Source organism: Plectropomus leopardus, chromosome 1 (assembly GCF_008729295.1).
Source record: "Plectropomus leopardus isolate mb chromosome 1, YSFRI_Pleo_2.0, whole genome shotgun sequence".
Classification (NCBI taxonomy): Eukaryota; Metazoa; Chordata; class Actinopteri; order Perciformes; family Serranidae; genus Plectropomus; species Plectropomus leopardus.
In genome coordinates, this window is record NC_056463.1 from 9,582,045 (window position 1) to 9,604,461 (window position 22,417).

At 39.4% G+C, this 22,417-nt stretch overlaps 1 protein-coding gene across 1 annotated transcript in view; it reads right to left on the reverse strand.

Annotated features, from left to right (window-relative positions):
• The window catches only part of map2k5 (mitogen-activated protein kinase kinase 5), a 71,306-nt gene that overhangs the window by 40,600 nt on the left and 8,289 nt on the right, over positions 1-22,417 (reverse strand). The window contains exons 4-16 of the mRNA XM_042491776.1: positions 20,896-20,965; positions 20,112-20,152; positions 17,707-17,774; positions 17,538-17,586; positions 15,643-15,707; positions 6,533-6,572; positions 6,365-6,433; positions 5,611-5,692; positions 3,684-3,745; positions 1,962-2,010; positions 1,778-1,851; positions 599-649; positions 407-478 (exon numbers count right to left, since the gene is read on the reverse strand). Of these exons, the coding sequence (XP_042347710.1) occupies positions 407-478; positions 599-649; positions 1,778-1,851; positions 1,962-2,010; positions 3,684-3,745; positions 5,611-5,692; positions 6,365-6,433; positions 6,533-6,572; positions 15,643-15,707; positions 17,538-17,586; positions 17,707-17,774; positions 20,112-20,152; positions 20,896-20,965 (792 nt within the window). The remainder of the gene's footprint in view (positions 1-406; positions 479-598; positions 650-1,777; positions 1,852-1,961; positions 2,011-3,683; positions 3,746-5,610; positions 5,693-6,364; positions 6,434-6,532; positions 6,573-15,642; positions 15,708-17,537; positions 17,587-17,706; positions 17,775-20,111; positions 20,153-20,895; positions 20,966-22,417) is intronic.

Sequence of the window (22,417 nt, forward strand, 5' to 3'; positions counted from 1 at the left end):
GGGAGTGCAACCAGCAGGTCCAGGAGCTTCACCTGGATCACGGACTGTTCAAGGCTCGTTTTAGGATGAGTCTGAGACAGTTTGACAATTTATGTGAATCGTCAGGCCTAATTATAGTTGGAAAAAGGTTTGACGTAGTAAAGGCTACACTTTACTTAGATGTGTCTTGCAGCTTGAGTGGAGTGACGATGAGCCAGTGTTAGCTTAACACTCTTTGCTACTACTTGTCATCATCACCACAGAAGGAACGCCTCTTAATTCGTTTGATTAGGCAATCGGAAAAAGTGCAAATTATTTATATATTAAGACTCATTTTGCAAGAATCTTGTGTCCCCATCCATTAAAATCCCACACTTCTGTGTACAAATGCCAGCTACAAACTGAAGTCATTTATAAAATGTCATACCTCCATGAAAGAGATTCCCACACTCCAGACATCTGCGTGGATACCATACTGTTCTCCTGATATCCTTTCCGGCTGTGGAACAAAAAAAAAAACATCAAAAACTAGAAGGACAAAGTCACAGTCTAACCTTTATCTTCACAACAACAGATTTAAAATTATTTGACATGAGACTGACATTAAGGGGTCACTCACCGCCATGTATGCGTTGGTTCCCACATACGTTTTGGCAATAGAATTCACCAACTGCAAACGAAATATAATCAACAGTGAATTAGCAAATAATGATGCTGCATATGGATATAAATTGCTGAACTCACCGTATTAAGCCTTGACCCTTATAAATAAATTTGAAGAGTCATTATTGGGTAATGAAAAAAATAGCTGGACCTCAGTTATCAAAATCTATTGACATGTCAGGTTGACATTTTGGGCTGCTCTCAACCCTCACACAAGGGAACAGGAGTAAGACAAGGAGACATTAGTAGGTCTGTGTGCATGTGTGTGTGTGTGCGCGTGTGTGAGAGTAGATACAATAGCACATGCCATCAATGACAGGGCTGTGATAATGAGTGTCTGTTCCCTCATGGCTGTTTTTTTGCCCTACAGAGTGAGAGGGGGAGGGAAGCTAGTGTATGTGTGAAACAGAGATAAACAGAAAAAATAGAGTTAAAAAAAGAGAAGACAGAGGACAAGTCAATGCTGAAAGTGTTATACATGCAGTGTGTAAAATTCACCTTGGAGCTTCCAAGAAAGTGGAGGTTAAAAATGAATAACAATTTACCACAGAAAGGAAAGGTGTGTGTGCGTGCGTGTGTGTGTGTGTGTGTGTGTGTGTGTGTGTGCGTGCATGCGTGCGTGCGTGTGTGCGTGTATGTGTGTTAAAAAGGGAGACAGAGTCCTCAGGGTTGATGTTTTGGGGAACGCTGAAGGTCTGTCCCTGATGATTACATTGCAAACACACACTGTCACACACACACGCACACACGCACACAATGACGAGGCTATTGTCTGCCACCCACGCTTTCCCCACATCTCCTGAATACATATCAATGAGGCTTTGCTGTTGTGTGTGTGGGTCATAATTATAACAAGTGATTTTTTTGGAGGCTGCAGAACAATGGGAGGGGGGGAGTTAATGTGAGAGGAAGACCCTTGGGATAACGCTGATGTTTTGAGTTGAAAATGAATGCAGTGATTGAAACGTTGACCATATGCACACAGATCTGCGTGCGCACACACACACACACACACAGATTGCACAGACTGTAGTGATGCAGCTAGAGACAATTGTGTCTCTCCTTCCATCCTTTCTCTCTCTCTCTCTCTCTCTCTCTCTCTCTCTCTCTCTACCACACAAACAAATCAGTGTACCTGCGTGCTGACACCAAAGTCACAGAGCTTGACTTGTCCTCGGGTGTTCACCAGCATATTGGAAGGCTTGACATCTGCAGAGACAAACTGCTTGATAGAACTGCAACATCAGCACTCTACAGCTTGTCTTTATCAACTCTGTTCTTTTTTTAATAACACAGAGCCCGCACACTGCCTTACTCACCTCTGTGAAGTATCTTCAGGCTCCACAGATACGTCAGGCCTTTGACTACCTAGAGATACAGACAAAAGAAAAAATAAATTAACTTTCACATCATTCAACATTTAACCAACACCTGTGGCTGAATAATACCTTGTCTAGGGTAATGTGGTTACCAGCAGTTGAGCTATGCAAACTAGGGGTGGGCAATATATCGAATCGACTCAAGGTATCGCAGCTTTTTCTATGTGTGATACATAAAATGACTATATTGCGAACATCGAGCATAAATTGTCTTGTCATTTTTATATGCCACCAACGCTTCAGTTCCTTTACTCTCTCTTACAGGCACACATACAAAGCAGGCCTTTTGCAGAGCTCCAGACTGTGACTATTTTGTCACATTTTGTAACCATAGAGCAGCAGTGCGACATGCAAATAAATTATTATATGAATTGGAGAGCTGTTAAGTTTGTTTCCAGCTTACAGTAAGACATTGAGTTGCATGTTAAAGCTCTCAAATCCCTTTAAATATTCATTCCACTCCTAAGGTGTGGTAACAAGCTTTGGGTAGTCAATGAAATAATAACACTGCAGATATGAGCAACCAAGAATATGTGTCCTCACAGGCTATTTGGTACATCTGGAGCTGAACAGCAGGACCTCAGTAATGAGACGCAACTCCTTCACACTGAAACAAATTCATTGAGTTTGCAATGAGTTTGAGCACCCAGTAAGAACAACCTCTTGCTGTTCCACCTTGGAAGTATTACATAGACACCAGGGTGACAAAAACATGAGCAAGAGTAAAACATTTTTAAAGTGGGTAGGAGAGGAGAGGCACTTGTTTGTTTTGTGCAGCCGTCGCAAGGGCATTCATCGTTGCACTCATGTAAATCCGCTCATCTGGTTAGATTCATGCAACAGCTATATAATGTTGATATTTTTGTAAGTATTACTCATTTGAAAATGTACGATCGTGCTTTTTTCATTTAAGGGGTGGAGAACTGATTCTAGCCTCCAGGCTCCTGTCATCCGTCTCTGATGCACGACAACCTCTGAGATAAATTAAGAAATCACAAAAGCTCTCTGAAGTCCTGCTACCTCAAAAGGTGGTGGTGTGAGTGCAGTGACTGCAGTGTGCAGCTTCACTCACACCCTCTTGGGTGCTTTTCCTTCTGTGATAATTAACAAATGTGACAGTGGAAAGGAGGGAAAGCTGTGAATTAGAATTAACACTGACTAAATAGCTGTCATTGTTTGATTACGGACAAAGTTAAAGGGGGGGTGAAAGAAATGAGGAGGTGGAGACAGGAGAAGGGTAATGAGTGTGGAAAAGAGACATGCATTTATCAACATCAAGGCCATGTCTATCAAAATGCTAGTTTTAACTGAGAGTAGAGAGGCCAGGAGAGAGGCAGAGAGGGGAGGAGAAGGGGAAAATTGCACTGACTTTGTCCATCACTTCACCAAACAGAAGCTAATTGAAAAATTCACACCTGTGGTTCTCTTTTGTTTTATTTTATTAAAAAGAGAGAGAGAGTTTTTTTCAATCAGACCTGTTCAGTATCTAACTAACAAATAACAGGTCGCATTTAAAACTGCGACTGCCGGGCACACATGGGACACTCACACCCTAATTCATGTAAATAAATGTTTCTAAAAACTACTATTAATTGTTCAAATGCTTTGCACTCAAAAAACAAACTAATAGATGGGGGATTTTTGGTATAAATGAACACTTACTGCCACTGCAATCCTCCCCAGCACGTGCTCTGGAATTCTTTTGTACACGTCCAGAGAACCACCTGCAGAAGATAAATGATTCTTTCAGGCAGTGATATTATATGACACATTATGTACAAATTCTTAACTAGCAACCTAATGCCAAATTTAAACAACAAAGCCAAATTTCCATCAGCCACGCAGATTGCAACACCTATCCAAACAACTGTAAAATCCAGATTTACATTATGTCAACCAATATTGTGCTTGCTTGTTGATCCTCCTACACTGTTAATTTATATTTCTGTCTCCAGACATGTTTTAAATTGTGATATACCAATATTTTATTTAACATGATTTCCCTACATGAAAGTTAGATAAAAAAAAACAACTCTTAAAGAAGACTTTTTCCTTCATTCATTGTTTTCTCTTTCCACAGCGATGCTCGCATGAAGTTAATTGGTAAACTAGTGCAAAAAGAGCACAACTAGATGGCTCGCGTTAGTGTTACAGGAAACATAGAAGAGATTCAGCCATACATGTCTGAGCCTCAGTCAGATTCAGATGAGTAGTCTGTTGTGCAACAAAATTGGTGACAAGCAGACGTATCAGAATCTTAAGTGTAGGTAACATCTTTTAATTATATTATAGGCTAAGTGGCAGTAGCTGACACCATGTTAGTGGTTGTAAAACATACAGTAATATCTGCTACAATGAAGTTTTTGGTAGATAATGGAAGGAGTCTCCAGGGTTCAGTTTACATCCAAAAACTGCACACTCTACCGTGTTTGCCATCAAAACTTTTACTATGCTAATGCTAACTGTACTCTCTGTGCTGACAAGTCCGCTCTGCACTTGAGGTTTTCAGGTTTCGTGGCTAGAATTGTGTTGAAGTCTGTTCCCGCGTTGATGTGTTTCTTGTGTTAGACAGCAACTGGCTTTCGTTTTAGTAACATTTCTCATCTTGCTTGCATGGGGTACCTCGAATCTCAAATTTAGGGAAGTGCACAGACATCTTCCCCTTAAGGAGAGGACAGTAAAAACACCTCTCTAGTGACAAACTTTTCACAGATGCAATTCAGTGTAGTCAAGGGCAGACATTTTAGGGGACATATATATAAGAAAAACACATTTTTGAGTGAAAGGGGATTTTAACTAGTTCATAGTTAGAAATTTATGAGAGCACTCCAGAATGCAGAAGCAGAACTCCCAGAATATTTCAATGACCTAGACACATTGAAAATGTCTATAGAAAATTTCAAAGGCAACCAAAAAGGAGAATAAAATGATCTTTTTAAAAGTTTCCACGTCAGTGTGGACATTCTCAGAATAGCTATCCAATGAATAGATTATTTAAATAATATATAAATAAAGAGGACACATTCCAGGTGTGTTTCTAAATGTACTTGAAAATTAAAGTGTGTCTATGTAGTTATATTAAATAAATTCACCCTTCAATTGAATGTATTCTGACACCTATTAGTTATATAAATAAAACGAGATGACAAAGTCATTGATGTTTCCTTGTGCTGTCAAAGTTAGTCAAAAAGTTTCACAAAGAGCGCTGAGAGGTTAGACAGACTTTTCCGACAAGCTGGCAAATGTGTGAAACAGGGGAATCACCGCATTAACACGCACTTGGATAAACACACACACACCTAAGAACATAAACAGTCACCCATCTCACACCAATCTAGAGACATGCATACAAACGCACCTACAAATGCACTTAAGTCAAGATTTATCACGCCCTTGTAGCTTTTAGCACACACGCATGCTAAGCAGCTCACAGCGATAAGACGTCTTCTTGATCTGCAGAAGTGTAAATGGAAACACAGCCACCAGAGAGACAGACAACCGTTCTCCAAAGTCTTTTCTACACAGCTGTGGCTGGCAAAGTTAAAAAAAAAAAAACATGATCTACTGGTTTTAGCCACAGAGAACTCACCGTCCATGAATTCTGTGCATATGGATATCCTGTTCTCGACAAAAAAGGCACTGAAGAAAGTGATGATGTACGGCGAATCACACTGCAATCAAGGGAAGAGACCATGCAACCATTAAAGAGCACGTTGAGTTTTTATCTGAGATACAAAATATTTTGTTTATACATTATCTTAACTATGAATTTTAGTGTAACTTTGGCAACAAAATTTAAAATTTCTCATAATTGCTCATTCTTTAGTGATTGTGCTAAACAGCATCAAAGTTCATCAGCTGTTTTTGTTTGGAAATAATTTTAATTAATTTATGATTTGATTTCACACAAACTCCATGGAAAGAGGGCTAGCAGAGCAAAGTGGGGCCATGGAGAAACATCAGCAGCTGAAATTGTTTCAGGGTAACTACAACTTCTTTCCCCGTCTTCAATGTAAATAACACACAATACATTCATGCTCAGTTGCAGTGAGTTTCCATGCTCACAGTGTTTCAACCTACACTTTTCCGGGGCAACAGAATAAAAACCTCTTAGGTATGAAAAGAAATTGACATTAGGTGATAAGTAAACTCACATGCCTAGTCCACATGTGTGTTGCCTGTGTTTTCCAGTATCGCTGATCCCTGGCTTACATTGTAACACCAGAAGCGATAACTGGCGCTTCAGACTCGTGGTTTATTAACAATGCGGATCTAGTAGGATGGCAACATTCAGGCGAGAAAAGACAAACACGTTTTGTAAAGAAGAAGAAGGAAGAACTAACCTTGTAGAGGATTTCTAATTCAGACATGATCTGCTTCTGTAATTCCACCGTGATATCCAGGGGAATGACCTGTGAGCAAACATGAGGAGAAAAAAGACAAATCTCAACATGAAGTTCTGCTGATGTTCTGAAGTGGTGGAAGAGCATGAAGACAGAAGGAGTTCTCACCTTGACTGCTAAAACCCGCTTACCAAGGAGATGGTATGCTCTGAAAGGGACAAAACACAAGATAATCTGTAACAAGAATGCTTAAAGCAGTTGCTTATTATGTTTCAATTTTCAAATTAAGAACATATTCACAAAAAATTTATTGCTACTACTAACAGCACCATGAATTGTGGATCACTTGCAACCGTCATATCTGCCTGTCTGATTTCTTATGATATTTCAGCAGGAAAAAGCGCATTAAGCTTTGCAACAGGGTGTAATTTGCCCTTTTTTGTGTTTCTGATTGCAATTATTCACGTGGCAAAGGATAAAAGTGGTTTTGGCAAAGAACACAGTAGAAATACAGCCGGCAGAAAAAGAAAACTGACATTTAGGCCACGAGCTACAGGTCCTGAGTCATGAAGTGCAGAGGCCTTCCTCAAAACATCAGGGAAGGAATTTAAATATAACAGAGCTGTATTTGGGATTTATTATCCCAGTGCGCTGAAGTTACCACTTGCTCTCTGAAGACACTAATAATTTTAGTGTAACTGTGTCTGGCTATTACAGCTGTATGAATTGGACTGTTTTTGCATTGCGGCTTCTTTACTTAAATATGGGCCAGTTTTGAAACCAAATGTATGAATACTACCTCATTTAAATACTTGCAAATAGCACAGGAGCACCATAATACTATTTGCTTTGTAGCACAGTTAGGGGTGCATTTCACCCTGCAGGTGCTTTGATAATTACATGGCAGGCTTGGACAGTATCTTTATTTTCCATTTCTTCTTAACATTTCACAGGCGTATATGGTAATAATGGTATTTGTGTTTAAAGAAAACTTGACAGAAATACAATAAAAGTAACCAAACCGTCATGTTTTATCGTGTGAAAATAAGTTGTATCTATGCTCTACTATTCCCTGTTTTCTCTTTCTGCTGTTGGGTGCCAGCTGTTTACAGTCCTGTGATGCTATCGCCATGCTCGCAGTCGCCATGTCATTCAGCTGAGCTGCCTGTTGCACAAATAGAGACTGACCTCTAGTGGCCAAGATTTGCACTAAATACAATACACCCTCGATAAAGCATCTCCCAAAAAGTTGAATAGAAAGAAGAGAGTCGTCTTTTTTTACGGTATTTAAAATCACACCTTCAGGATCTCAAAATACCCTAGTACACCGTAATACCTTGACAGCACCAAGGCCTATTACACAGTTCCATTTTTCCTTATTTGTGCAGGTTTAGCATCACAAAAGCCATGCAATACTTTTTGGAATTTTCCCTTTAGTCTAAGGTTTTTTAAATCTTTCTTTCAAGTGAGGAATTCGGACTAAACGGATATTTTTATGCCTCTGTTTAGAGAAAATTTCCATCACTCTGCCCCAAGTAAAAGGGATAATGTTAATGTTCTGATGTAGTTGATGAATGATTATTGATCACAAACAATCACAAATTGTTATTGTACCAAAAATGTACTGAATATGGTAATCAAATTCAAGTGGTAATAAAAGGACATAAAGACAAAGCAACAAAACTAGACAGGTCTCCTGGCCACTGAACTACATTAATACAGCCTATATCAACATGATAAAATGCCTCTGTTATTCTCTTAAAGGTCAGGGGTCACCACCTAAACCAGATCCAGTCAGCCCTATCACTCGTTGTTCCAGACAGAGTTTTGAGTTGCAAGTAAAGCAGCAGCCACAGACCGGCCCCGTAATGATTTAATTATCAAACTCCTTACTGCCAAACATCGGCTTTAGTTACAGCCCTTGAAGGTTAGTTTACGGCACCAGTGACAACACCTCAGGACCTCTCAACATACAATCCTCAAGGACAAATACTGTCCAACAGCTGTCAGGTAATTGGGACGAGGCGGGGGCCGTGTACGTCACACAGGCGGGTTAGCTTGCAAGCAGGCTTAGTGAATGTGATACCTGGCTACTCACCTGTCGGCGGGTCTTCCAGAGAGAATGTGTATGGTGCAAGGTGTGATTAATGCGTCTTAGATTGGAGTATCGCGTTGCTCTTCGGCCAGACACCTCAAAACTGGCCCAGGCCTTTAATTAATGCCACCTATTAGTGCCATGTCAAGTATTTACCCACAGTAAGAACAAACACTGGTCTCTGGCTGCAGGTACGCTATGCTGTATGTAAGCTGCAGTTAACACAGTCTCAGTGCTGCTGAAGTCAAAAACAAAGTACAGACTTTCCGGAGACTGTGAAAATGAAAACTATCACCACAAGTTTCCACATTAAAGAAAAAAAATGTAATCGCAAAAGTATTAGTACAAAATGTATGCTCTCTTCTGACTTAAGTGGACAGTATTTCTTTTTGCCCCAGGAGCGTTTGTGAGTGTTTTGATCATAAGTATCGTCTTTGTAGGAAAAGAGCTCTTTGCACGTAAGGCTGACGGCCTTGTTTCCATTTTGATGTCTTGGTCTTCCTTTAAGCTACAATCAATATCAGTTAAGCATGAGTGCCGCCTCTTAATTAAGATAAAGATGTTAATTGAGCAAAGATCGCAGGGGTAGACATGTTAAATACTGGCTGGGCAGGTTGTGTGTGTGTGTGTGTAAAGCAGACTGAAAACAGATTAAACCAAGTCTTCGCCATGCTAAACAACTTGTAGTTCTCAATGAGAAGTCTAGACATGATGAACCCAGCCTGTATAACAAATGAGAACAGGCAGGTGAAAGTGTTTGTGTGCATACAGTCTTTGTATGAATGTACCTTCATGCAATGTATCACTTGCATTTCTTAAAGCTGAGGCTGTTTCTGTTCTGATGCCTGCGGTTCATTTTTGTCGGTTAGATAAAAGTAAACAATTATTAAAGACAGCCATATACAGGACATTTTTCACAGGCTGGTGTTTTAAATCTGCTTTAAATGAGATTGAGGGGAAATATTCCCATAATATAACATTAAGCACAACAGGCCTAATATTACTGCATGTGCATAAAGCAGCAGTTCATGTTTGTACGGTAATAATCAGATGTAAGACATGTAAACCACAGATAAAAAATGCTAAGGTTCTAGCAAGTATGTTTTCGTGGAATACTTAAGTGACCATTTGGATAGACATGGATCATATTGCACAAGTTGTGTGAGACTTTGTAAATAGACGTTTTGCTGTTTAATGTGGTTGCCTATGACTTCAATCCATCAAGAATTATCTCATTTTTAGATTCTTCATCCACCGCGAAATTTTTTTTTTTTAACAAATTCAACCCAAAACAGGGTGAGTAATTGAGATACAAATCGTCATTTGGGGGATAAAGTATTCCTTTTAAGGCATGTTTTAGGCCTGAAGACAAGGTGTGACTACTGCTTGGTTAAAGCTTTATTCTCAGACTGTCCTTGACCACCAAAGGGCCGAGCATCACTGTATGAGTTACAGTGACAGGCTTGTGACAGCGGGAGACATTGGGACAAGGTTACATAGCCACCCCCCACCACTTCCCCTGATCTGACCCCAGTAAACGTGCCCCATTGCCTGGATCTTATTTACACTCCAGCTCGCTCTGTAATAAAAGCTCCATCATGCAGTATTCATAGGGCCCCTCTCTATGTCTCTGAAGTTAGGGCTGCGGGTTAGACAGACTGGCCTCCTGGATCAGGGCTAACGTGGTACTTTTGCACTGCCACATGGATGACGGGCCGCCTTTCCCTCTCCCTGACTCTCTCACCTGATACGGCTATAATGAGCCTCGTAACTGACACAGAGAAGACAAAAACCTAAACAAACACATTCACAGAAAGACATGCTTGTACACACACACAAAGGCTTGCTAAATAAATATTCAGCACATTAGAGGCTGGAGCTCAAATAAAGTTGAAAGGTTTGGTTTGTTTTTATCCTGCACTGCTAAAAAAGTAAAAGATAATATTCCTTAATTTTATGAATGAACTTTGACATCACTTTTGAGAATGGAACCTCTGGTGGCTGACAAAGAAATTACAACAACACAACTTTCATAGAGAAAAATATCGCTGTGAATCTCTCTTCTTTTAGGGTGTCCTACAGCATTCACTCACCATCACACCAGCAGGAAAGTAAAGTACACTTGCTGTTTTTACTAGTCATGACAGAAGGGCTGGTATTCTTTTCACTTTGTACGCCATCGTGGCAAAATGTGGTCCTGATGACACCTACTATAGTAGAAACTACCACAGAAGCAGTTTTGAGTACTTTGCAAGGTGTTTATATGTCTGTCTGTCTGTTTCTGTGGGCTGGTGTCAATGCAGTACCATTACAGACACGCAAAATGCAGTCACAAAACTTTACAGGTGTGTAGTTTGAGAATTACACAGTTTATTTTTGTCTTATTTGTGCAGGTTTAAAGGCTGTAAAAGCCATACAATCCTTTTGTGAATTCACCTATTAGTGTAGTTAATTTTTCTGGTAGATTTTTTTTTCTTTCTTCTAAACAGGGCCCCGTGATAATAACATACATATTTTTATATTTCCGTTCAATTTAAATCCCCCTGCAATCTGTCCCAAATAAAGATAAGTTCCTCCAGGATTTCATGGGCTTGTTTTGGGATTGATGCGGCCTAAAATGGCAACAGCTTTTCTTACAAATTGCAGCGCATATTGCAGTGTTTTTAGGTTTGTTTGTTTTTTTTTGCTATGAAATTTGGGTGCAAATGAAAATTGCAAAAATAAGTGTCTCGAATTTAGAGCCTATGAGCATTTGCCTTATCAAACACAATATATTTGTGATGGTGGTGTTAAGAGGCTAATCTCAGCAGTTAAGGGGCTGAATTTTTGTACCAGGCCCACATTCATTTAAAGTCACGCATCACTGTTTCCCAGTTTCAATCAATCATTCCCGTCCACTGATCGAGAGCATCTAGGGCATAGTGAAAAATCTTGCACAGGTCACCTGTTTCACCTGTTGCTTCTCTCATGTCATGCTGTCCAATTCATTAGACACACTGATTTGCTGTTGCGGCAGGTGTGATCCTATTGTAAAATTATCTCTTGTTTATCTCTAAGCTATGGGTTTCACAGTTTACACTGTGTCCCAGTTAAATAAGAAAATAAGACTAAATTGGGACATAATTGCGTCACACTAACTCCAGTGGATACAAAATACTCAAGCAATCATTTCATAGTCATTTCCTAAATGATTTAGCTTGAGGCTATAAGGTTTTGTCAATGAATGCCATGTTTCTAAACTCAGATTTAAGATAATGCTTTTTCTCTTGACCGGCATAATTTAACCTAATTGTCTGGCGAAATACTCAAAGAGCCAAAAAGTAAACCCATAAACAAGAAATATATAAATTATGTCAACAATGCTCAATTTTATAGTCTTGCACCAAAGCAAAACCTAGGCTGTACTGTAATCCCAACTAGTTCTAGACACAATCTGAACATATCTGGATACAAGATACTAGGTTGCCACCGATTAACCAAAGACATTTGGCGCTTCAATAAACAGTCTAATCAATGAGGTGAAAAAACAAAATCAATGGAGAAAATGGGCTGACAAAGTAAAGGCTCAGCAATGGGTGTCTAAGTGGATGTCACTACAGTCACAGTCAGGCAAATGTGCTTGTTTTAATTGCACCGCTGGATCCATGAGTCACAAAAATAGCCTGTGTGTCCTTGTTATTGTATTTATACGCCATAGAGTCAGTGAGATTGCTGGACAAGATGGACCTCTGAGAGAGTGTGTAATAAAAAACAAAGGCCGACATTGATGGATGGCTGGGTCAGCATGTGGCTATGGAGAGCGGAGGTGTTGGTAACATCCAATTGAGTCTAAATGGCTCTGGGTCATAAATGGGCTAAGAGGTTAAAAGGTGGGGGGCCTTTGGTAGTGCTTTCACACGTGATAAGCCTAATATAAGCTGGACCAAAGGGGAGAGGCTGCAGAGGACAGAGCATTGCTTTTTTTTTTTTAAGCAAGGCAGAAACCTTCCCAGGCCCTCTATGAGTATGTATACACTATTTATTCTTGTGATGGCACATTTCTTGCTTGATACAGCAAAAGTTATTTGCTACAATATAGCTAATATTAAACTAATATTCCTACTAATATTAAAAGTGTTTTACAGAAAGGTTATATGAACCAGAACTATACTGTAGAAACATCACTTGACCAAAACAAAAGTGCAAATGCGCACTAAAAACATTTATTTTGCAATTTATGTCTAATCTCTAAAAATTGATCATGAATATATTACAAATCATTATATGCTGTTAATTACAAATTGTGCCCTCTTTTACTAGATTAGCATTAATTATTTGGAGCTTTTTCTGACTGTGACAAAATAATTAAAATTAAAGAAAAAGGCAAGCAATTAACAGTTACTGATGAACATTTCTAGGACCTGGTGTCAAGGCCAACAACACAATTAACACCAATTTTGTTACAAATTCACACTCTGATAACCTGTCTTGCTATATAGATAGGACGACCAAGAACACTGGCTCATTCAACACCTTTTCTGTTTAGTACACACAAAAACAAACTGAGTAAATTTGTTAATATTTCACTGCGAAATGTGGTTATTGAAGTTGTTCTGTAAGCACCTTATCAGTGCACGGTGGCCAGGGCAGATCTGAACTGTGGTCAACAATTACAGTAACTATGTTGCTGCATTAGCGGTTAAATGCATGTAACACTTGGGCTGATGGAGCAGCTGAGCTGAAAACTCTTGTGTGTTTCGTTCTCGAAATGGATCAAACAGCAGGTGATACTGCTGGACAAAGTTTGATAAAAACAGGTTTTGCTTGCAGTGTCTGGTTGAGGACTCTATTCAGAGTGGTTATGGCTTTCTTTATCCAGCCAGCCTTTCCCAGTCATGTTGAAGACTGGGTGTATAGAGTTAAAGAGAGAGGATGTCCAGAACATTGTTGATGCTTACAAAGCTAGCAGAGAAGGAATGACAGACCAGAAAGGTTGCAGCTGGAGTAGTTTGCGAGGCAAAAGCCCAGCTGTAGGGAGTAGACTCACAAGAGGCTTGGACAGTGACTTACAGGCACCCTTGAAGTTTCTAATAAATCATTTGGGCATATAGGAAAAGGGCATCTACCTACTGTCCTCAGCAGGGTGAAGAAATGTTGACCTGAACTGGGACATTTCTGGAAGCTCCTAAACTGGGCAGACTTCTGTCCTCTGTCCAAGACACTGTCAGCAAGGGGAGCTCTCATAGATAAAACAGATATGTAGATTCATAATTCATAATGTTGTAATGATGCAAAAATTCTTGTTGAAAGGGCTCTTTGCAAAATTCAGAACGTATGAGTTGTGCCTGAAAATGGAGGTGTCTGAGCCGGCAGCTAGCAGGTAACGGTGTTAACTCCATAAACACTGCTAAACAACGGCAACAGTGATTACAGAGCTTACAGTGTTAACCAGCGGGAACCAGAGGTTGGACACTACGCTTATGTGATGACACCATCTTGATAATAGTGCCAACCGCAACATGAGGGCCGAAAAGCCCAAAAAGTAATCTAAAAAGAAAAAAAAAGCTAAATTTTTAGTTATCTCGGACTTGATGCAATTTCCAATTTTCAAAATGTAAATACATTAAACTGTATGAGCTTATGAGAGACTAGCAGAAACTAAATAAAGCAATACCATGCTTTATATTTATTAATTTGTTTCTCCAAGATCAACAGAGCATGTAGAGTGAGTGGGTCTGATTCTTGCCCGTACCCCCTTGCTACACGTCATCCACCCTCCATTTCCCACCTTTCCAGTCTGTCTATGGCTATCCTATCAATAAAGACGAAAAAACCCAAAAGTTACATTTAAATCTTCAAAAGAAAGTGTTTCATCTGTGCTTTTCTGACTACGCCTGTAACAAAGGTTTATGGTGTCCATACATATCTCATTATTACACAGTTTTTAGGAGACATACTGACTATTTGTGGTATATTTTGTCACTTTTACAGATCACATACTAAAATCTGCTAAAAATAACCGTGAAGCATGAATTTGGGATTCTGAATATGTAAGGGACATGCTCAAAGGGCTACATCTTCACACAGTCTAAAAGTATGTCCTCTGCTATCTAAATGAAATATATCTGAATTACTGAATTACAATTTGGCAAGACACAAAACAATCTCTAACATCAAAATGGCTTTAACAACCAGGCTGCTTTTTTTAATCTTCTCCTCCCATCCATAAAAATCCCAGCACCAAAGCATATGGATTTTTTTTGCTGGGCTAAATTGACTGAGAAGTTGTTGGGCTTGCAATATCGGCCTTCCCCACTGCAGTGTAACCATTTCTGGTGCCAAACTGATCAGCAATCTTATTCTCCAACAACTATGATAGATTGGCTCTTAATGAAACCATCTCAAAGTCATAAAACAGTAAAAGGTGGTTGGAAAGGAATAGGGTGAAAATAAAATATAAAAAAAAGACACTTTGCCAGATGGAACATTTACTGGTTTTGCTGGGGACTGTGTGAAGCAGACCACTCTGTCAAGTCAAGGTTAGTCTGAGCAGTGATCAATACTTCAATCTCAATAAAACAGCTCAATATAGCTAGGGATTGATGGGAAGGAGCAAATACAAGGTGGGGAAAAGAAGGATAGAGGGAGCGACACAAATGCCAACCTTGTCATAACGTTAGCAGCACGGTAATACATTTGTCTAGCCGGAGAGGATGGAGCGCTCCCATCGTGGCAGGTAATGTGCTGAGCTATAGACAGATTACGTCGATTGCTGTCATACCTTACAGCTCCAAATCGATACCATATATGTTTGCAACCTTCAAACCAGAATAAATAAATGAAGGTAAAGACACAAACCAGCCTGATAGATGTCACACAGAGAGATAAATGGACAGATGAAGGAGCGGAGGAAGGGTGGTGAACAATTGAGAACCCTTTAGAGAACGCTCTTGCAGAGTGATGCGTTTGCTATAAAAACTGAGCAGGAAAAAGCCAAGATTCATATCACACCCATCGGTCTTAAACTGGCCACTAAGTGAGACATTCTTCCTTAACATTTGCACTGTACAGAGGCTTTAACATCACTGAATACATCACTCTGACCATCTCACTTGCTTCAGCAGGTATTGCTTCAGTGTCACTATTCATTTTTGTGCTGCAGCCTTGTAATAGTTGAGCCTCAATGTGAGAGCCAGATACTTACTTGTAGACTGTGCCCCCGTTTCCATGGCCAAGCTGCTCTTGATAGTGGATATCTTGGGCATTTATCTGCACACACAGGTATACAATAAGGCACTTAGATGTTATAACATGAGAAGACATGCAACCAGTGGATGATATGTGTAACTGGGGGGGGGGGGGGGGGTACATTGTCACTGGAGGCTATAAACAAGACAAGCATTCAGGTCACTCCAAGTTCAGCAACACAAGGAGAGAAAGCAGAGGGACAGCAGGAGGAAAAGAGGAGATCAATACAACATTTGCTGTCCAAGTTATAAAAGTACATTGTGCTTGGGTGAGTGGCGGAGTAACTGATAAAGAGTTAAATGATGATTTCTTTACAGTCGTCGTTCCACCAATCTTTGATAAAAATAAAAAATAAAAAGATTAAAAGAGTGCAGGGAATTCAATGTAGCCTGAGCAAACATGGCTGGTCTGAGTTTAAGTTTCCATTCATTACATCTGTAGAACTACTAAATGAGCAAATGAGTCTGATGATATTGTGTGGATGATTATGAAAATTAAAATAAAAATAAAAAACCAACAAGAATGAATCTGAGGTTGAATTTATACTCACTGGCAAGCATGTCTACAAACAGCGAGCAATCACATAGTATCTCTTGCCAAAAATGTTTTTACATTCACATTAACATATAAAGCACTATTATAGAAGAATAATTCATTTACATTTTAATGAATCTTGAATGTAATTTTTAATTAATCTCAATTTGAAACCTGAAAAGCCATTTCATTTCCGAATATTTTATGGGTCCTATTGATATAACAGAAATTTATAATAGCAAAACTGTATTGTTCTGAAAGTTCCTGAATTTCCACAAAATATAAATAATACTCTAGGAAGGAAAATAATTTGTATTTGCAGCCAAAACAGCCAGCGTTAACAGTGTCCATGCTGCACTGGGGCACTTCATTCAACATGATGCATGAACAGTGTGTGTGGCACTTGATGATTGATATTGATATGATATCAATGTGGGGCTGCCAAAACTTATTTTGTACAGACATAAAGAGGCAGGCATCACAACATACATGTAACTATACTTGCACACAAGCAACCCCCCCTAGTCCACCTAATTAATTTGATAACATGGTGAGAGGAGGGAGGTTAAGAGAATGAGAAGAGATGGATGAGGGGATGGAGGAGAAAACAGCTCTATTAGCTCACTGTGTTACAGGAGAAACCTGAGAGGCTACTGGCTTAATTGTCTCCCTGACATGCTAACACACTGTGTGTGCATGCGTGTGTGTGTATGAGAGAGAGAGAGAGTGAGAGAGTTTTTATATAAGAGAGAGAGGCATGGTAGTAACAGGCTTGATCCCAGGAACCCGCAGACTTCCTGCTTCCATTTAGGCCTGTCATGGTATCGACCTTTGTCAGATGATATATTGTACTTAGAAATAATTGCGATAAATTATATTATGCCACTGATATCATATAATAGTGAATTAGAATATGAAAAGATAACATACTATATATATTCATATACTTGTGTAAAATGTAATTAACACCTGGTAGTACATACAAGAACACATATATGAAATAATAGAACTTAAAAAAATGTACTCTGTATGAGACTTTATACATTTAACCAACGAAAACAAAAAGTGATGTCTCTTGTGACTAACAGAAAAGCTTATCGGCGCTCTGAGAACACTGCAGTTACCACCATAATGCAGCCAGTGTGCTGCCGAGAATTACAAAACACACAATCTGTATAAAATACCTACAGTTGGCATCACAGACAATCAATACAGAAGCCAAACACTGTGTTTCTAGTTAGTGTAAACCGGGTGTGAGAGACGGGGCAGTGAGATTTCAGCGGTCAATTTCTTTTGAAACGCAAAACACAGGCTCACCTGCCCATTTGTCAAGATCCTCTTCAGCTCAGCTGATGATTTTTTTAAACTGGAAAGGAACACAGCACAGGTGACGCAAGTATCACAGACATCTTTTTACTCATCTATCAACTGACTTAAGATTATTCCAGGTGGTGTATAATGCTCCTCATGCCCCAGCAAAGCTCACCTGTTGTTGGCCATGGAGTCTGGGACAGCTTGAGTGCAGTCATTGGCTGGGTTAGGTCTCGTATTAACCTGAAGGTGCACAAACACACACACAAAAACGTGAAAGGATACACACATGAACACACACAGACACACACTTAGTGGTCAAGGCCAAAAGACAGACAGACAGACAGACATATGGCCAGACCCCCTAATGAACAAGAACAAAACACAAGCTCTCAGTTCAGCCTGGAGGTTAATTGGCTTTCGCAGGAGAGAGGGGAGGCAGGCGAAGAAGAAAGAAAGAGGTGTCCACATAGAGGAGGGGGAAAGGATGACAGGCAGCAGAAGGGAATAAGAAGGGAGAGCCAAAAATATATTTGCATGGAAGTACAGCAACATGGCTTAAAACTGAAGGAAGTGAAAGACATCAAACAGATTGTATTTTGCTTTTTGTTGAGTGGAAATGGGGAGACACGAGGGCTGAAATAAAACTGGGGACGTTGCAGTTATGAGGCAAGTTAAAGGGATTTGTCATCTATTTTCAATCAGCTTTGTATCGAAACTATGTGGGTAATATGTGTAAACAAACTGTGGTAAACCTCCCTCCATTTAACTAGTCCCTAGATATCACTCCTCCACCCCGACGAAACATCGCCTTATGACGTATATTGATGCACAACAGTGCGTTTCACCAGCTTTCGGCTGCTGCTCGGACTAGAGGCGGTACTTTCACATTTTCGCATTACTCGGCATGCATCCTGCGACTGGGGACACAAAAGAGTATACAAGCGGATCCAGAGACAGCCCCACCTCTCTCTCTATGTGTCTATGTGTCTCTCTATGTGTCTTTCAAACACAGAGCAAAACGGTAAAACTAGGCAGTGCTGATCAAAGATTTATTCACTGCCCTGCCTATTTCTCACCTAAAATGTTCTTAGAAAAACAATTTAGTGCCATGTTTAGCTGTAATAGTGAGAGTTTGTGAACAGGAAGTGGGCACTATACTGCTTTCTGTATAGTGAAAATAGAGGCTGAAAAAACTAAGCAGCGCTAATCAAATATAAACTAAGATTCTCTTCTCGAGTTGCCTGTTTTTGAACTTCAAATGTTTTCAGAAACATGTCTGAGCTTTAAGTTTAACTGTAATACAAGATAATTTGACCGGCTGGCTGCCTTTGTTTCATATGTACAAATTTGCATTATGTCACCTTCCAGCAGAAGCATTTATTGGTCCAGTGTGGCTCGCTCACCGGGGCATTCTGGTAGTTGTAGTTGCAAAAATGTCCTAAATCTCTTTTTTTCTCTGGTCATGTGCACCAATTTCAATTAATTTGTCTTTCTACTGCATAGACATCCTAGTTTTATTAAAAGGCAATCTTTCCAGCAGTGAAATACTTCTTAAAGACTTTAAAAATTTCCTGCCTCACTATGGACACTGTTCTTTACATCTTTTCCTCTGCATCTATGTTTACTCAACAGACCTCCATGCTCAACACAGATATTGTACACAAAAGAAGAGACAAGAAAAGGGTATACTAAAAATAACTTGTTTAATTGAGGTCAAAAGGCCGGTGTGTTGGGTCCACTAAAGCACAGGGATTCTCTCTTTAATTAGTGCCCAGGAAGACCTAATTTAAACAGCACACAAGACTCCCATCAGCCAATTACTTTTATATTAAAACGGGAGAAAAGAGGGGAAAGATTACCAAAGGACTTAAGGTTTTTGGGAAACATCATCTTATCAAAACAGACCTTTGACCTTAAAAATACTGACACAGTTCAGTGATTGTTACCGAAGCTCCTCAGAGGATAATTTAAATAAGGCACTCTCAGTATTTTGAGAAGGAGGGGTGATTTTATTATTGAAATGGAGATGGATATAATATGGATCATCTGGAGAGATGGAGGAGGTGTCAAGTCATTTAACCCATGGTAATTAGCAATGAGTTTCAATAGCAACATATGCCTGACATAAAATGGGAAGGTCTGAGGAAGGCCATTTGTAAATGGCAGAGGGGGGCTTGTAATGACAATTTCATGGTTGAACAATGACATCTTATTGACTTAGATTTTGCTCCAACCGACGCTGATGTTCTTCTTATCATATGGAATGAGAGCTCATAATACTCCGCAGGGGGATCAAGGATTCAGCATAACACCTTGCTTTTAAATGACTATCCTGGCATAAGAATACAAGGAAATGAGAGGCGAAGAGAGGCGAGCCCCGCTGCAGCCAGCCGTCCCCATGCATAAACATAGACGAGGAGAGAAAGAGAATGAGTGAAAGAAAAGGAGAGCCTTGACTTCAATTGACATTTCAATAAGTGGAACACAGCGTTACCAATCCATTTGCCTCAACTCCCCTCCCCTCCCCTCTGCGTGTTCTCTGTGTAAGGCAGCTGAAACAATTATTGAGATAGGTACCTTCAGGCCATGTATGTTCCGGATCCCTGGAGTCTTGCCGGCTGAAACAGTAATTGACTAGATTGTAGAACACATCACTGGGCCATTTACAAATGTGCTGAAAAGGAATCAGTTCTTTGTAAAGGAGAAAAAAAATATGAAATGAAATGAGGGTTACTCTGAAATTAGTTGTAGACAAGAGAGTGATTGAGATGTTGGGCTCTTGAGACAGTTGGTGGTAGGTAGTAAGGAAAAACAGTAAGAGAAAAGAGGGGAAAAAAGAGAGAGCCAGATACTGAGTCGAAGAGAAGGAGACAATAAACTTTGCCCTTGGGGCCTGTTAGCGATTATGTATGACTTTGAGTGGTTAGAAAACTATATGAAGATATAGAAAATGTATGAAAAAAAACAGTCAAAACCAGTTTAAGAAAAAAATCCAAATGCCAGAGATTTGGGCGAGGCAAAGCCTGAACACAAGCTTGCAGTTTCAATGTCCTTGAAGCAAAAGAAATGTAGATTTATAACTGACTGTCATCACAACAACAGAATGAGCCACTGAATTTTAATGTTTTCCAGAGGCTGCATTGTTACTTCAAGCCACCAAACACTCCCATTTTCCTTTTGTTTGAACACAGCACAAGTGATTTGCCCAAATTTCTTTTAACAGCTTCTGACTACAACAGTGTGTATATCTTTATATATTAAAATTGTGCTTGTGGTTATTTGACAACACATTCATTATTAAGATGTATAGAATCTTGAAGCTCAACCAATCCATGATAAACTGTAACATGTTGCTGCGTACCTCGTGGAAAAATCTGTAGAGGGTCGGGCAGCAGTCCATTCATGCGTTGTTCATTCATTGTGTTGAAGTACTAAAGGGGAAAAGAAAGTGAAAAACAGTTGAATACGATATTGGTATCAAGTGATTATCACACATACTGGAAATTAAAAACAGAATGAATCTCTATTGTTTACAACAGCTTCAAGGTAGACGACCTCCAAGTCACGTACATAAAATGCAACGGCATGAGCAAATGCTGTCTTAATTTGTTTTTAGTAGGGGTAGACAGATATTGGTATTTCAGGGAAAATACCGACATCAATTATTAATACTTTATGAGACCAATAACTAATATTTGAAACCAATATACATTTACAATAACAATGAAAATATTTCTGTCAAAATGCAATATTTGCAATATAACAAACTCCTACAGAAAACTTTGTTTAAATGCCTTTGGCAAATGTTTAATCAAAAGTGAAACTAGGTAGCTTAGTTGGTAGAGTAGATGCCCCATGTATGGAGGTTGTGCCCTTGCCACAGCGACTGCTGGTTTGAGTCCGGCCTCTGCCCTTTGCTGCATGTCATCCCTTCTTTCTCTCCTCCTTTCACGCTACGTTTGTCCTATCAAATAAAGGCAATAAAAGCCCCCCCAAAATAACAAAAAAAAAAAACTGAAACTTTCCGCATCATAAACAGCAAGTTCCCAGCAACTTCTTTTTACAAAATTCACTGAAAATTTCTATTAAAAATGAGACAGACAGACAGCTCTTTACAGCATGAAGCTGTATCTTAAAGCCACCAGACTCCATTGACAAAAATTGTAATTTTACAGAACACGGGAGTTGCTGGTAACTCTACCGTGCCTGCTAAGTATCCACGCCGGCAGATTTGGTTTATTAAAGACACTAGGAAAACAACACAGTGCATAAAATAAGCATGGCAGAAAAGTCAAATAGATTTAACCACAAACTATATAACTTTAAACGCTACAGTTATGGCTGAAAATTACAACAGGCATAAACAACTCATTACACACCAAATGGACTATTTATCACAGTGTGCAATTATTTTCCATGTGCAGTTGGTGCAAATATTTTACTATTGAGTGTTGCGTCTTGTTTTTATAATTTAAATTGTTTTTTGCTTTATTCATCTTGTATATACTTTGCTGCTGTAATAATGCAAATTTTCCCATTGTGGGACTTATACAGGATTATCTTATTTAATCATGAACATATCTCACCAACATCTGTCTATACTTTGTTTAACTGACAAAGAATTGCTTAAAAACAGATTTAAAAAATTGCAATTTGACCATGAGCTGCACTGACAAATCTTAGAGAATTACACACAGGAAAATGTTTATCTAAATGACGTCAGCATTAATCCACAGTGTTCCCAAAAATGTGAGCATGCTGTGCTGAAATCTGTTGCCGATGAGGACCAATGCCCTGTGGGCTTGTTCTGAAGGAGTGTAGCATTAACCCTTTTCTCCTCCAGGTCAACAGCTCACCAAACACTCATATCCTACAGGACTGAC